Source organism: Sycon ciliatum, chromosome 1 (assembly GCF_964019385.1).
Source record: "Sycon ciliatum chromosome 1, ocSycCili1.1, whole genome shotgun sequence".
In the NCBI taxonomy this organism is placed as follows: Eukaryota; Metazoa; Porifera; class Calcarea; order Leucosolenida; family Sycettidae; genus Sycon; species Sycon ciliatum.
In genome coordinates this window covers 23060554-23076666 of record NC_088643.1, presented here as the reverse complement: position 1 = coordinate 23076666, position 16113 = coordinate 23060554, and the positions used below count along the sequence as shown (strand labels likewise).

The 16113-nt window shown below is 47.2% G+C and overlaps 1 protein-coding gene across 1 annotated transcript in view; it reads left to right on the top strand.

The window, feature by feature from the left end:
- The window catches only part of LOC135818599 (serine/arginine repetitive matrix protein 2-like), a 30997-nt gene that overhangs the window by 10502 nt on the left and 4382 nt on the right, over nt 1-16113 (top strand). The window contains exons 4-20 of the mRNA XM_065331988.1: nt 11-925; nt 1990-2063; nt 2389-2470; nt 2987-3055; nt 4422-4478; nt 5789-5860; nt 6186-6234; nt 7379-7419; nt 7741-7830; nt 8260-8339; nt 8798-8886; nt 9516-9630; nt 10149-10275; nt 10915-11001; nt 11160-11246; nt 13541-13612; nt 15251-15309. Coding sequence (XP_065188060.1) covers nt 11-925; nt 1990-2063; nt 2389-2470; nt 2987-3055; nt 4422-4478; nt 5789-5860; nt 6186-6234; nt 7379-7419; nt 7741-7830; nt 8260-8339; nt 8798-8886; nt 9516-9630; nt 10149-10275; nt 10915-11001; nt 11160-11246; nt 13541-13612; nt 15251-15309 — 2165 coding nt within the window. The remainder of the gene's footprint in view (nt 1-10; nt 926-1989; nt 2064-2388; nt 2471-2986; nt 3056-4421; nt 4479-5788; nt 5861-6185; nt 6235-7378; nt 7420-7740; nt 7831-8259; nt 8340-8797; nt 8887-9515; nt 9631-10148; nt 10276-10914; nt 11002-11159; nt 11247-13540; nt 13613-15250; nt 15310-16113) is intronic.

Below are 16113 nucleotides of genomic sequence, written 5' to 3'. Positions count from 1 at the left end.
TGTGGTGTAGAAGCCGGCAACTTCGCGGTCCCCGATGCATAATGCCAGTAGTGGAAGATCGTTATCAGATTCAACTATCAACTCGACCACGTTGCACCATATGTCGCTCCAGCAAGGTCCTCATCCACCTCCTCTTCGACTAGTCAGGCCCAAAGAAGAAGAGGACAATGGGGCAATGCATGGTTCCGCGGCAGGAATCCAGTCTCAGCATGCCCTGCACCCAGCCAAGAGAAAATGCCATGCTATCTACTTCCCGCCGGTGGAGGTATCTCAAGCGGATAGTGTGGGTAGTTGTGAAGCAGGCCAGTCTGACATGCTGCCACTTAACCGCCTCTCGCCCTACAGCACCATAGCAGCCAGTGCCAGTCCCACATCGCCTCTATCATCGGTGGCAAACTCGCCGTCAAGGTACACAGCGCCGTCACCTATGGTACAGTCACGCAGCCCGTCTCCTCAACCTTCAGCCGCAGGCAGTGCCTCGTCACCTGCAGGTTCGCCAAACAGTTCTACTGCAAGTCACAGCCAACCCCCGTCCCCTGCTGACTCGTCAAGCAGTTCTACTGCAAGCCACAGCCAATCCGGCAGTGGGAAACTCAAGAAGAACGCCGGTCTCATACGTAAGGCCCAGCAGCACAAGGGCGGCCTTTGCAATGGCCTGAGAAAACCGCCAAAGCCCAAGATGACGGTGCGGTCTCACGACCTACGCACCGTCAGTGGTATTCCCAGCGTCAACACCAGTATCACTACGCTGTTTCCTAGCCGAGCGTCCAACGCCATTGACTGGCGGCCGGCGAAGCTAGAGACAATAGCAGTGTCACATCCACCGGCTAACGTCCTCTCTGATCCCGCTAGCTGTGTACAGTGGCTGGATGCACACAGTAAAGGCGTCGGCATGTCTATCATCAACAACCCATGCAGCACACAGGTAGGCTTAGTTTTGAAGGCTTGCTCCTCATTTGTAGTTTGCACCTTGTGCTGCCACTGTTGTTGATGTCGTCAGTACTATGGCACTGATCATATTACGGTAAAACCTGGTGTAAGCGACCTCTGTGTTTAGCGACCACCTGCTCCTTAACGGCCGTTTTTTCATGCACCGACAGTTCTACACAGACACAGTGGGACCTGGTTCTAAAGACCACCTCCCTTTAACGACCGCTTTTGCTTGCACCGCGAGGTGGTCGCTTAAGCCATTGTTTACTGTATAGGTATGTGAATGTACAGTGGTGGCGACGGAAATCCAACCCCTGATTTTCGTGCTGGAGTGCAGCACCGATTCTAGCGGTCTCTATTTCGTAGTGTTACGAGGGCTTGCCGCGCGTTTGCAATGTGAGTGCACCGAGCTGGGGGTCGGATTTCAATTGCCACCACTGTTATGTGCAGTCACTGTGTGTGTGTGTGTGTGTGGTTTTTTTTGTGTGTGTGTGTGCAGTCGCTGTTATGTGCAGTCGCTGTTATGTGCAGTCGCTGTAGTGTTTACATCAGTGTTGACGATAGTGATCATACTCATTGTCATTGTTGGCTGATGATTGACTTCCGTGCCATGAAACTCTGAGTTGTAGCCTTTTAACGGTGTTGTCAGCATGTTCAATTTGTACAAAAGAGAAAGGACTCTTTTGTATAAATTAAACCTTGGCTCTCCATCCGTGTTCAATTTGTGTTTGAAACCTTATCTTGTGGTGAAGAGCACTGTTGCTCAACTTGCTAGCAAGATAATGCCAACCTAGCTAAGTAATTGGACGGCTTTTGAAAAGATCCTCTGCCTTCGTTGATGTCAGTGGTTGTTGTTGTTGTTGTTGTTGTTGTTGTTGTTGTTGTTGTTGTTGTTGTTGTTGTTGTTGTTGTTGTTGTTGTTGTTGTTGTTGTTGTTGGTCTTGCGGTCTTCGTCATTTTCATTGTGCCTGGCCTTGTTTCTCTCTGTGTCACTATGTGTGGTGGTGTGGTGGTATGATTCTGTCTGCCTACCCCGGTATGTGTCGTTGTATTGACTAGCCACTGGACATCAGTAAGGTGAAGGGATGCTCTTTATCATGCGACATGACCTACTGCAACCAGTACTTCCACAGGTATGTGCCATGATACTCGTAAATTGCACTCGTGTGCAGTCGTGGCTCTGCTTGCCTGTTGAAATATGTGTCTGGCTTGCTGGTGTGTTGTTGTCACCATGGAAACAACTGGATTCGTTCTTTGAATTAGGGCTGAAGCGATCCAAGAAAATCACCAAGACGGTAGCTACCGTTACCAAGCAGTATAACGTTACTGCTGTGCATCCTAGTATGTTCAAACTAATACACTCTGAGAAGTCAAGAGTCCACTGGAGCGTATAGACTGGTGTGTACTGCTTGACCTCATCATTGACCTCGCCGTTGTGTCTGTGTTCGCTGTGACTAGGTGGCTATACAACTCGCGCTATCTAGCGGCCGTACACCACTACCTGCTTGGCTCTGGCTGCGGTGACCTGCGCAGCTCTGCGGTGAGTGCTTGTTGCCAGTTTGCTAAACTGGCATTTTCACCTGCCCATCCACAGGAGTTCATGCGGCGATGTCTGCCCTGGTGTAATCTAGAATGTATTAATCTGTGATAGAATATGTGATAGAACGATACTTGTGAACCACAGCTGAAACTCACAGCCGTACGAATAGCGAAGCAATCGAGGCGTGCAACTCTCCAAGACTGCACTTGATGTTCCAGGTTGTACGCAGACAGTCTCTTGCCCGTGCTCACACGCATTACACATCCATAAGAGCTGTACTTTGAACAGCTTTGTGTGGTGTTCTGCTGTGCTTTCAACAGCTTTGTGTGGTGTCCACTCTGTTCATTCTGTTCACTCTGTTCATTCTGTTCACTCTCTTCACTCCGTTCACTTTGTTCATTCCATTCACTCTCTTCACTCTCTTCACTCTGTTCATTCTGTTCACTCTGTTCATTCTGTTCATTCTGTTCATTCTGTTCATTCTGTTGTATTCTATTCATTCTGTGCCGTGTGCAGATTGACTGTGTGCCGGCCGATCTCGTTGCTGTCTTCCAGGCCGTTGAGAAACTGGGCGGCTATAATACTGTGAGTGCACTGTGGAGAGAGTCATCACTGATACTGCATGATGTGCATGCCATTGGAGACCTTGTGGTGATAGTGTATACAGGGTTCGGGTTAGAGTTGGTCCTACCCTGAATAGATGATATGCCAAATAACGTGCAACTAGACTTGAGAGTAGTGTTGAAACGATCTCACCGGATACTCGTTAGCTCGCTCGCCAGAAACTCGGCTCGTTTGTGCGGCCAGCTCGTTTGCACTAACGGACACCATACAAGGTACTCCGTACACATGCCAGTACATGTCGACAGGGGAGACGTAAAATATTTTACAACTCCCTGGTCGATCGAGAGTCCAGTCCCGCGCAAAGTGAAAATCACTCGCAGTTACAGTGACTGTATGCCTGCACGACACTTGAGTTGTTTCAGTTGTCGTTGCAGCTTTGGTGGACTTTACTGATGTCTTGTTCCGCATCTGCTGACCTGTCGCAGGATATGCTTCGGTCACCTCTCCATTCGAGTGAAAGTAAAATAGTTACGCTCAGTCGTTTGGAAGTTTTCTCCCGCGATGCAGCGAAGAACAGGGCTACTTGCAATCTTTGCAAAACGGTCTATTCTTACAAAGGCTACTCGACGACGGCGCTGAAAGACATCTCGACACCAAACAGCAGTATGAAGTGAAGCAGCAGCAACCCCAAATGCCGGCGGTGATAATTTGAACCAGCTGAAAAAATTTCGAACTTAGAAAAAAAAATTCAAAAAATCATATTTGCCACATCAATGAAACTCATTAGCTCGCTCGATAGCTTGCTCGTTAGTGGAACAGATCGCTCGTTTGTTATAGATACGCTCGTTTCAACACTACTTGAGAGGGCATCGCACACAAGTTGCATACACATTATACTACAATGTGTACACGGTAGGCCCTGAGCTCTGCAGGAATACTAGTCACAGGTACCCGTACAACTTTGAACTTTGTATGCAACAACTCTGCAATGCCCTCCCAAGTCTAGTTGCGCGTTATTTGGCATATCATCTTTTGTTGCTATACCATACCATGCCAGGGCATGCATGCGCACTTGTGCAGAGAACCCTGATAGCGACATGCACAATTTGCAGCAGAATGAGATTCGACCCGGTAGGGAAGTCGATGACAGGTGTTGTGTGGCCATTCCCAGTGTTGTGCTAGCACTGACTCAGCCAGTGGAGCATCATCGTGTTACCACTCATCGCTTCAAGTTCAGTACCGGCATTTGGTGAAAAAAATGAACACGAAAAGTAAAATAATAGTTGTGACGTCCTTATTGTGACGCAAGATCAATGTAAGTAGAACGGGAAACGGGAAATTTGAAACTCGTGTTGTTTATTTCCTGCTGTGTGCGTTGTATGCTCAGGTTGAAAAAGAAGGCAAGTGGGATGAAGTGGCTGATCTGTCACGCATACCTCCCGATGTGAGTGGCTGCATTCTGCTCTTGATCTGCTCAAAGGACCAGCTTATCAGTATCTTGTGCGGTGCAGATTGTGCTCATTACTTGTGCATTTGATCATTTGTGTGGACCTTGTGCTTGTGTTTTACTTGAAAACACATACCGTAAAGTCTTGTATAAAAGCCGCGGCTTCTATGACTTTCTTGGTGAAATTTTGCAGGCTTCTATACAAGACAGGTATTTCTATGTATGTCAACACTAAAACCAGGTTTATGTGTGATTTGATGGGCCCAAAATCGCGGCTTCTATTCAAGTGCGGCTTTTATACAAGACTTTACGGTATACCGATTAGGAAAAATAACTAAGGAAGTGTTGATGTTAGAAGCCGCCCGTGGAGATCTTTGAGTTTGGTGGCGTGTAAAGCAGTTATTGGGCGCTTTCGATTACATGCATGTCGGTCAATTCTAGAATTAGTTATAGTTGATGCACAGTTCGATTACACAAAAAGTGACAAATTCCGTCGTTAGAATTGATTTTATCCAATTCCGTCGAATCCGTCAATTCTGAAGAGAGGGCGGAATTTCTCTAATTCTGGCGCCAGAATTGCACAGTCGGTGTGTTACCGGTCTGGTCATGACTCAAGCGCGCGAAGAGCCTCCCTGGCCAGCGTGTGCGCGATGCTGGGTCCACGTGCGCGCGAGGGTGTACGTGATCTCTTTTTACAATTCATCAATTTTGTTTGTGACATGACATGAATAAAATGCGTTGTGAATTCCAGTCGTTCATTTACAAGGCCGGAATCCGCTCATTCTGGTCATTCCAGAATTTAAAAAACCAGTTCCAGAATTGTGTAAACGTGTAATCGAAAGCGCCCATTGTCTTTCAGAATAGTTATAACACTTTTCATTTGTAGTCGTGTTGCTCGCATTCATCGACGGGTAGCAAAGCAGCAGAAGGAATTCTTTGGAATGCAGTTGAACCTGTGCTTTCCGTACCCTGTACCAAGCAGAATACTGTATTGACCGGACACATTTTCGTGCAGCAAAGTGCTTTGGACCGAACGTGCGTCCCTCTGGATCGAGCGGAATCCTGCCATATCAGGACAGCTTCCGCTGCACCAAGACTCCAAGTGCGTCCGGCCAGGGCAGGTTTACTCTACTTCCATGGCTGCTGTCCTTGTACATCATGGTCGTTCCATGCTGTTTCTGTGGCTTGGCGACTTTTTAGGGTACCGCAACTCAAACACTCAAATACTGTTTCTTTGCTGCATACGTCATTTAACCTGTTCACCAACTAGGGACTTTTTGTGTGGTTTATTCCTTTTTTTGCTGCAGGTGTCCGAGCGTGACAGGAGTGTACCAGAAATCTATCTTCAGTACCTGCATGAATACGGCCTTCAAACTGCGGTATGTTCTAGTACAGTTCCTGTTAGCAGCCCAGGGTTTACCCGCCTGCATTGGGTGCTTAGTTTTATTCATTCATGGCGTGACAGATTGGAAACACGCTTATCAGGGGCTTACGGAAGAGTAATAGTCACTATGTTCTTCGCTGCATGCATTTCTGAGAGTTTCTCTCCCTCGCGGTTGTAGTTGGCGATGGTGGTGGTGACCCTGTCGGTGCTCTTGTTCCTCTTGTTCTTGCTGGTGACGGTGGTGCTGACGTTGCTGTTGTCGTCGTCGTTGCTGTTGTCGTCGTCGTTGTTGTTGTTGTTCTTCTTGCTGCTGTCTGTAGGTATCCAGACACCAAGCCCATGCTATGGTAGACACAGACTTGATCAAAGGTCAGTATGCAATGACCGGAAATCGTTTCACTGACCTGAATGTGTTGTGGCGGAGCTCAGCCGATTAGCGTAGAGAGTCACATACGACTAACTAGTAGCCTGGCAGGTCCCTGGCACCGACAATTTGATACATCGAAAATTACATGTTATACAGTAGCCAGTAGTACCACCTCCTTACTCTACTTAATCCACTGTTCCTGTTCCTTTTCCCTTGCCTGTATTTCACCTGATGAGAAGGCTTGAAAGTATACTTGTGAAACCAAAAACTTTCAAGATGTTCGTAATGAGCCTGAAGTGTGTCCTTTTTATGAGGATTATACAGTAGCCTTTGTTGATGTTCACTTAACCCTTTCACGGTCTCAGAATCCAGTCAAAATGAGGCTATTTACAGAATTCAACAATTTCGTACCTTGATTCATCCATAACTTCAGTTTCCCTTCGCTGATTTTCATGATCTTGGGCTCTCTGGAAAGCTCTGGACACGAGCAACACGCCAAGCTACAATTCGACACCAAGCGTGCCGTGGATCCAGCGCTGCAGCGCAGCGACATCGCCCCAGTGCTTGATTCACGACGAGAAACAAGATTCAACAGCCATTTCCCTCTCCTTGCTCACATCGAGCTCACATTTTTTGTGAGGAGTGCTGCGAGTCCATGCTCTCATTTGAATCCGTGTCTCTATGGCGACAGCTAGCTGCAAAGGGAAAAACCCGTCCTCAAGACCCAGCTCGCCCACTCAAATCGCAAATGAGCCGTGACGCAGATCGCGAGCTTCGTAGCATCGCAGCCGTTCACTCTATCGCTTCGGCGATTGTTCCTACGGATAGCCTGGAGCTTTCTCTTCAACCTAGATATTTAGATGTTCGAATTTGCTCAAAAATTGACTGAGTTACGATAGTTTGAAAAAATCGATCACCGGTGATCGATTTTCAAATGTGAGACCGTAAAAGGGTTAAGACTAGTCTTAGTTTTCTGTTGGAACAGTATCGTAGACTTTGCCCCCGATCGGTTCTGCTGCTGCAGTTTCTTGCTTTCTTACATACATTGACAGTAGTTGTAGAACCGTCTGTTGTTGTATAGTATTGCATTAGCCTGATCGTGTGTGTGTGTGTGTGTGCGTGCGTGTGTTTACCTTTATGTAACAGGACGTGAACCCAAGCAAGTGGACATGACACAGATGTCTTCGGTAGGGCACGGCTTACGTTCCTGATAGTGTTTTGAACTGTTTGAACTCGGCATGTTTCTGTTTTTCCATTCTCATAGATGCATGTGACTACAGATGTAGTGTTTGTGTAGTGCAATGCGTTGTATGTGTTGTGCTTGTATCTGGCTAGGACGTTGGTCATTTGCACACATTCATTGCTGTTTCTGGTTGTGGAAGTAGCTGCAGTCTTTTTACAGTTTTGTACTGGATGGTTCGTTTCGTTCTCAAATCTCAATGGTAGCAATGTGTGTGTGTGTGTGCGTGTGTGTGTGTGTGCGCGTGCGTGTGTGTTTTGTTACACAGTTCTCGTGTACGTGTGCGCAGCACTATGCACTGGCAAAATGCATGGGTTCTGCGTGGGAAGTGCCCAAAGAGACGACGAACTCCATCGAGGTAGACCATGCAACTTGTGTTTGGCCTTTTTCTGTGCACCACCGTATTTCTTTTAGAATATATACCTAGTCTGCACGATGTGCATGGTTCTGTTTTGGCTGAATCTCCAACCTTGTATTCTGCACCTGCTGTTGCATGTGCTGCGGCTACTAATGACATTAGACATGTCAACTTGTGAAATGTGTCCTGCACTGGTTCAGATGGTGCTTCCGATTCCAGCATATTCTACGTTTTTTTCACTTTATCGGCATGCTGGCGTTGTTACAAGATCAACTGCTGTGCTGTCACTGTTGTGGGCTGATCTGCTACACGGCTGCTACTAGGTGTGGGTGTGTGTGCATGTGTGTGCATGCATGTGTGTGTGTTAGTATGCGCATGACACAGGTGCAGTGTATTGTCTTCTTTGCCTATGTTTGATCTCTGCGGCAGGAGGAATTTTGGTTTCACGTCCTGGATGGTACTTTGCAAGTACCTGTGTGCACCGGTATCACCTTGGAGGCAACTGCAAGGTAACAACTTATTACTCTTGCTGTGGCTGCTGCTCTGTAGTTTGATAACCCTGTTGAATTGTTTTAAACTGGTTGAGGGAGAATGAAGAGGACGACCGTGCGAATAGGAAATATAGACCCAACCAGGGACCAAGCGCTGAGTTAGTTAGGTTGAGATCAGGCGGCATCTGGCTGGTTTTATACTGGCTGACTCAACTCAGTGGTACTTCAAAAAGTAATTTTGAAACATCTCTCTAAATTAGCCTGCCTTCATTTGTGCAGGGACCGCATTCAGTTGATTTTTGAACTCTAATAATAGATGCTTTGAACTTTGTGGGAGAGCAGGAGAAGACTGGAGAGTCGTATTGTGCCAAACTCCATAAGCAGACAGCACTGCAAGCCAACTTTCTGCTGTGTGAGGTTCTGCTTTGTACATTCCCATTTTTCTGGATTGATCTGTTTTGTGTATTTGTGTCTAGGAAGCAGCTGAGGAGCCCCGAGCTGAACAACAGCTGTTGGTCACCTGAAGCACTCCTGTCGGGCCCGGGCTCATTGTTGGATGGAGATGGTACGGACTCAGAGTGTGTGTGGGTGTGCGTGTGTGCACATCATGTGACATGCGTGTGTATGTGTGTGTACGTGTACGTGCGTGTGTGTGTGTGTGTGTGTGTGTGTGTGTGTGTGTGTGTGTGTGTGTGTGTGTGTGTGTGTTCTCCTGCCCTGGGGATTTAAAGAGAGACATTCCAGCTTCTGCTCTGCCTGACACCGTTATCATCCTGATTGTGAATGGTTGTTCAAGGTTCTAGGCATGCGTGTGTGTGTGTGTGTGCGTCTGCATGTAAACACAATCGTCCCATCTGGCCATGGCTGCACGTTAGTATTATGTTGGACTTCAAGTCGGGTCATGCGAATGGAAGTTGAAGCAGGGTGATAGCCCAGCCATGGCAAACCTTTCCTGTACCAGAGATTGAGCAATGTGTGTGAGGGTGAGGATGAAGGGACTGGGAGCAACCCTTGCTGCTACTGTGCTGGTCCTCATCAGTATACACTCGGTTCTTCCTATGTACTTGAAGTACTGCTGTAATGCTGGATTTTATACATTGTGTAACTGCTCAGCGTTATTTGCATTCGTAATAAATTAGTAATGATAGTAAAGGACTGTCCTTGTTGTGGCGGCTTGTCGGTTATTGTCTGCAGTGTCCAAGTGGTCGCAGCACCGGCTGCAGAGTCGCTACAGTGCGGTGGCGTGGCATTCAGCACCAGCCAGCATGTACACCGTCTTCTACCACCACGCCGGCGACCCTCTAGTATGGTATGTAGTAATTTACGGTACTGTAGTAGTATTACAATTTTATTGTTTTTCTAGGCATGTCTTGCCATGTCTTGTTTAGTAGACAGCTGCACCGTCACTAGCACTGTTTTTTTTCACTGGGTAGCACGTATCACTCACTACAAGGCTTGTTACAGTGATGTCAGGAACTGAAGAACATTGGATCACAGAATCACAGGAGCTCTGACCAATCCTCCAACCCAAGCGACGTATCAGCATCCGTTTTGTATTCGTATGTGTGGTGCGAGGTCCCTTCTGTGAGGAGACAAAAAGTACACGTGTGAAACTGGTCCGGAGAAAAATAATGTGTTGCATGTGCTCCTTTTCTCACTGTGCTGTAGTTGTTTCGCGCGTGTAGTATAGATAGTTTGTTGTTTCTTTATTTTACTTCACCATATGAACAGGCAAGACTGCCTTCTCACCGGGGCTATTGGCCCTGGTTGATGTGTTTTGTTCTGTGTGTTGTGCCTGCTGTCCCTGTCCCTATTCTGCATGGTTAGGTACTGCATACCTGGGGAGAATTGTGAGGAGGTGGAGAGTGCGTGCTATGAGATCAACCCTGCAACACGACGCAATGGCAAGTCGGGCGCGTTTCCGAAGAACCGAGGATCCCAGCGGCCCTGCTTGGTGAGTGCTGACTATGCTCTCCGCCGCCTTTTCTACAGTAGAACCTGTCAAGGCGGCCACTCTAATAAGGCAATCACCTGCCGCAGAGGACCGCTAGAAATAGGACCAAGGGGTTTGTTTCCAGTTGAATGAACCTGTGGATAAGGAGACCACCTGTACACGGGGACCACATTTGTACGGTCCCTTGAGCGGTGGTCGCCTTAGACATGTTTCACTGTATGTGCTGTTAAGGCTGGGCGGTGGAAATCCTGGTACATATTCCCATGTTCCTCGCACGGACTTTAGGCTTTGTGTAACGCTGATGCTCAAGCAGCTGTAGAGCTGTGAGGCCGCACAAATTGTATTTCTGGCTTCCATCACTCCCCTATGTGTGTGCAATAGCTGTGGGCTAATGGCCTTTTGAGGGAATGAGATAGTTTGCGGGCTTACAATTCGCAATATTAGAGACGGAGCTATGATTGCAATGTGAATGTTTTGGGAGTTTTGTTTACACCGGTTGTACTTTCTTGCCAGTCTAGTGTCATCCCTATTCAGTACGATGCCATTTACGTGGATTTCTCTGCGGTGTTTTAGCAGGGTGGCTGTGCATTGCTGGCCTCTCATGCTTGTGTTTCTTCCCGTGTGTCTTCTGTGCTGCAGCATCCACCCATCAGCCTGGCCAACAGGGGCATACCTATTCATCGAGGCGTGGTGCAGCAAGGCCAGATGGTGATCATAGCACCCAGGGTAGGTAGTGAGCCTGGACGGGAGGTCTTGAGGACTATGCTGTACTGCTAACAAGTATCCATAAGATCCGAGTCACGGAGAGCATTTTCTTAGAAGTGTCTTAGCTGCCCGTTTAACTGTCTATTGTTACTGTTCCTGCTCGTGTGCGTTTCGTGCAGGCGCACGTTGCCTTTCTCAACACCGGTTGGTCTGTGACTGAGACAACATACTACGCTCCCACACACTGTCTCCAGGCCATGGTCAAGGTAAACAACTTTCCTACCTCAGATGTGTTTCATTGGATACCGTAATCTCGCGTGCAAAAGTCGGCTTATTCCGGTAGGAATCGCTATCAGGGCCCGGCTTGTATTCAAATTAGGCTTGTATTCAAGCCAGGTATTTCTATGTACTTCACCACTAAGCAAAAGTAGGTGTATGTGCTGACAGTCCATTTTGAAAAAACACGCTTGTATTCTTAACCCTTTATGTACCGAACATGTAATGTATGCGTGGGGTACTCCTCGTCAAAGATGGACCTATAGCATAACATCTAGACACATTTTGTATGTGCAAGTTATGTTTTTTTTCTGAATCCATAGTAATGAATGGGTCCATTTGTCAAAATATTGTAGTCAAGCATGCAGGTATAGGAAGAGGGCATACACGGAATACCCAATTTTGAGCCAATTGTGCGTATTTCTGACAATTGAGATCGCTACATTTGAAATAAAGTATAGCCGTGTTAGCGGCAGCCATTGGGACGCACAGTGACAGAAGAACGCCACATGCACTAGTTACCTGCATGAACAGCAACAGAAGGGGCGGAAAACGGATGTATCGTCTAAATACCAGGCGCAAACAATTGCGTCAAATGTTCAAATTATTGCAATTATTTCAGATTCGAAGTATGTAGTTTTTACTGATCTACTCACGCCCAGCGAGGATTGGTGATGGAGAAGATAAGAAATAGTTACTAGGGGAAGACCTCCGCCTGCCTTGATGAGTTTATGCCGCCGCTGCCCTCCCTCTCGCTGCTACTTGGCGAATCCTCCGTACACTGGTGTATCTCGAACCAACACCATAAACACTACAAATACTAAAATTTAATACACTCGACTGCCTCCTGCAGTTCCACACGAGCACTCGACCGGTCCTCAGGCTCTGTTCGATCGGGTTTCGGTACCACTAGGTAGGGGCTGATCTTGCTGAAGGCCACGAATGACGGACTGTATCGTAGCGTCATCGGCCTGAGCTGCTGTGATGTCGGTCAAACGAAGTGCGTACGGCAGGTGGACACTTGGCGCAGCAGTGACACACTCATCCGGATCAACAGCAGGCGAACAATAAGCAACATCAGGCGGCGGCTCAGCACGCTGCAGCAACAACTTAGCACGCTGGTTCCACAGCTCCGGTACACGTGTCAGAACATCAGCGCGGTTCTCAGCACTGGGCACCCACTCGATACGTGCGCGTACACCTGGTATATCGAGTACTACAGTAAGTCGGCAATGACCTGGAGGCGACGTTGAATAAGCACATCATTCATTCCCTTGGTTCGCGCTCACTGGGCATTGGTGAACACTTGTTCCAACTATGCAGCGACTGTCTTGGAGTCGGTTTTGACGAGCAGACCACGCACATTCCAGGACACAGCAAGCTTGACGCCCTTGATAGCCGCGTCCAACTCAGCCACGTTGATGTGGCAACGATCGCTGACTTGGCGCATCCATGTGCCATCTTCGATCACGTCACCCCCGATCTCCAACGATGCACCGAGTGCATCCGAAGCATTGCACCACATAGTAGCAGGACTGGTCAGATCGGCATGCCATGCACCACGCACCGGATCATGATTGTGGAGCCTTTGCTACACACCGCTGCCCTCCCTCTCGCTGCTACTTGGAGAGCGAATGCTGTGGTGGCTTCAGCGATGAAATTTCGCAGTTCTGATTCAGATCCTGAGGAGATATCGCTGCTTCAGCTCTATCCAGGTGTCCACGACTAGAGGATGTCGACATTAGCTGGAGAAGGCTATATCTCTACTAGCAGCAGCGTGACGGAACGAAACACGATCGAAATTGGCAAAATATATCGCAGAGCGCACTTTTCGCCGCAATTGGTCTCCATACTTTCAACTGGCGACCTACCCATATCATACATCAAATATTTCAGTGGGATCTCAGCTGTCCACTGCAAAAAAACGCGAGTCAATCAGAGAAAGGACGCCGCCGAACGGCGCATTGAAGTGTGGCGCGCTCAACCGTAAAATATTTTTACGATTCGAGATGGGGCTGCTACATAAGGGGTTAACCGGCTTCTATATGCGACAGGTCTTAATGCAGGACACTACAGTGCTTGAACAGTGATGCTGTACCTGTAGACAGTAGAACAGTTAAGCAGTTGATGGTCTGAAGCTGGTTTATGTGATCAGCCATGTGAAATTTGTCACAGAGTGTGTTTGATACGGCGGTTTTATTTTATAATTGACATTTACTTGTGTATCTTCTGCTATTGTTCCCGTTGTCATTGTTCTTTTTTGTCTGTTTTTGTACTACTGCAGAGCTGCAGTGCGGGTCTTGTACGCTCTGCTCACCTTCCCTGCAACACTGAGATCCTGTGGAATGTATTGCTGGTAAGGGAAAGAAGAGACACCGTGGCATGATGTGTGTGTGCATGTCTGTGTGTGTGTGTATATGTGTGCATGTGTGTGCGTGCGTGCGCGCATGCGTTTGTGTGCATGTGTGTTCGTGTGTGGTCGTGCATGCATGTGTGTTTGTGTGTGTGTGTGTGTGTGTGTGTGTGTGTGTGTGTGTGTGTGTGTGTGCGTGTGCGTGTATTTGGTTTAGCTGGTGCTCCTCATGGCAATGCTTGCATGCATTAACATTTAACATGCTACGAAATAGGAGGATGTAAGGGGCCATCCGTAATTATCGATCTTTTTCACGAAACGAAAAAGTTTAGTTATGACCCACCCCCACCCACCCACCCCCCTGAAACGAAAAAATTAATTGACTTGAGACTTTGTGCAGAAAATGATCTTGATTGGCTGTTACAACACACACAATCATATCCTTCGCATGCAAGCACTAAAAATTTGGTTAACCCTTTACCATGTTTACCGGCGAGTAGTTTACTTTTGTATATGAAATCCGTAACATTTTAGAATGATGCCAATAGCTCAAAGCGAGGCTACATTTTGTATGATAGTGCAAGTCAGTTATATTTTCTTGGAAGTCTGGTACTACTTCTCGACCATGGAAACATTTATGTTCACCTACCACACACATACGCTGCCAAATAATTGGCACCTCTACGTCTAAACACGGGAATATTCCGAATAGTACACATGCAAATCGTCAGAGTTCCGACATTGACATGATACTGCCAAAACAAGTCGACTTCGGAGCGGAAACAAACGCCATAGCTATCACAGACTTCAGTGGTCGTGCCTCGCTCGCAAATGAGAGCAGCATCGCCCCAGAATCGTTGTCGGAAAGCTCCGTAAGGTCGCACACACGCCGCGCAGCGCTGCCGTCAATCAGGTACGTAGAAAGTCGATGGCCTAAATTTCCGTCTCTGGAAGACTGTCGACACGGGGATCACTCTCCATGGCTTTCCCACCATAAGCACGATCAGATTCTTCCAGGTACATTACGACGACATCGTCTTCAGCGGCTGGCGCTCCCCATATTTGCGTGAGAATTTACTTGGCGTGCGCCCCGCTCCGTAATTTGAAATTCTCTTGCATCGGCGGCTGGAACGAAGTATTATCTATCTGTCGTCGGTCCCATGGCCGGGCCCAGAGCGAATTACTGCTTGGTCCTCGTCGGAGAAGTCATCCGAGCACGAAAGGAACTCACAACTGCACGGAGTACAGAGTGGTATCAGTGCATCGCACTGTCGATCTACTTCGAAGTACACAATGCATGCAGTGCGCGTAGATTTTTCCGCTTTCGATGTTTTTTCAAAACGAAACCGGTCACTACCCACCCACCCATAAACGAAACTTTTTCGTTTCGTGAAAAAGATCGATAATTACGGATGGCCCCTAAATATTGTTGTGTAAGAAGGGGTCTAATTTCCACCTATGCATCCTTCACCTTTGTATTGGTCAACTACAGACCGGGTACCATTGGTGTATTGGTGTTTAGGTTTTTTATTTTTTTATTTTGCTTGTTCGCGTTGGCATCAACCTGCGTAAAGCAGGTATATAGTATTGGTGTAGTGAGATTATTTCCTGCTACATCTACATGTTATGCTGTCCTGACAGAATCCTGCTGGCAAGCTGAATACCGTCAAAAGTCTCTCCGAGCCGCTTGGTTGTCTAAGGTATGACCTGTTGCCTGTGTGGACGTGGTTCATTGTGTGTACGTTGGTGCAGGCGTGTAGGTGAATTGGAGTGAACTTCAGTATGGTGTGCCTACAGTGGATATACATATCTGTACTTTGTAGCCGAGGTATGTACTGTACAAGCAGAAATATTCGTCTGGAATTTAATTTCGTCTTTTTCGTCCAAGGAGCTTTTGGACTAAATTAAATGTAGGACGAATATCGATTTGTCCAGCTTTTCTATGCACTCTTATGATCCATGGACGAAATTTTCAACCGGACAACCTCCTTTTCTTTGGAGTTGGACGAAATTATTGACCGACGAAATTTTGTGCCTCTACAGTATATCAAAAGTCAATGGCTGGATAATTATAAGCAAGGTCCTAAAAAAAGGACCAGGGAACTATAAGCTACGCTGTAATGTCCACTGACACCACCAGTTACTTGAACAATCAGCTCATGCAATAACATTGCACGACTTGCGTAACTTGTAGTTCCTTGGTCCTTTTTTAGCTATAAATGAATCTTCGGCTCTCCATCCGAGTCTGTCGTCGAGATAGTGTTTTTATCCTATGCAAAGAGAAAAAGTGTATTGAATCCGAACATGTTTATTTCCTGAACGTTTTGAAAGCTTTCCTCTCAGAGGAATTACAGGGAAGGAATCGGGACTGAAGGTAAACTGCACGAAAAGAACACTAATTGACTGTATATTTAAGAGTGTGAACAAGGGAAGTGATACAGCATTGCATCATACCAGTCGAATATAGCACGGTCATTTCTGCATCTGTCTGTGTGTGTGTGTGT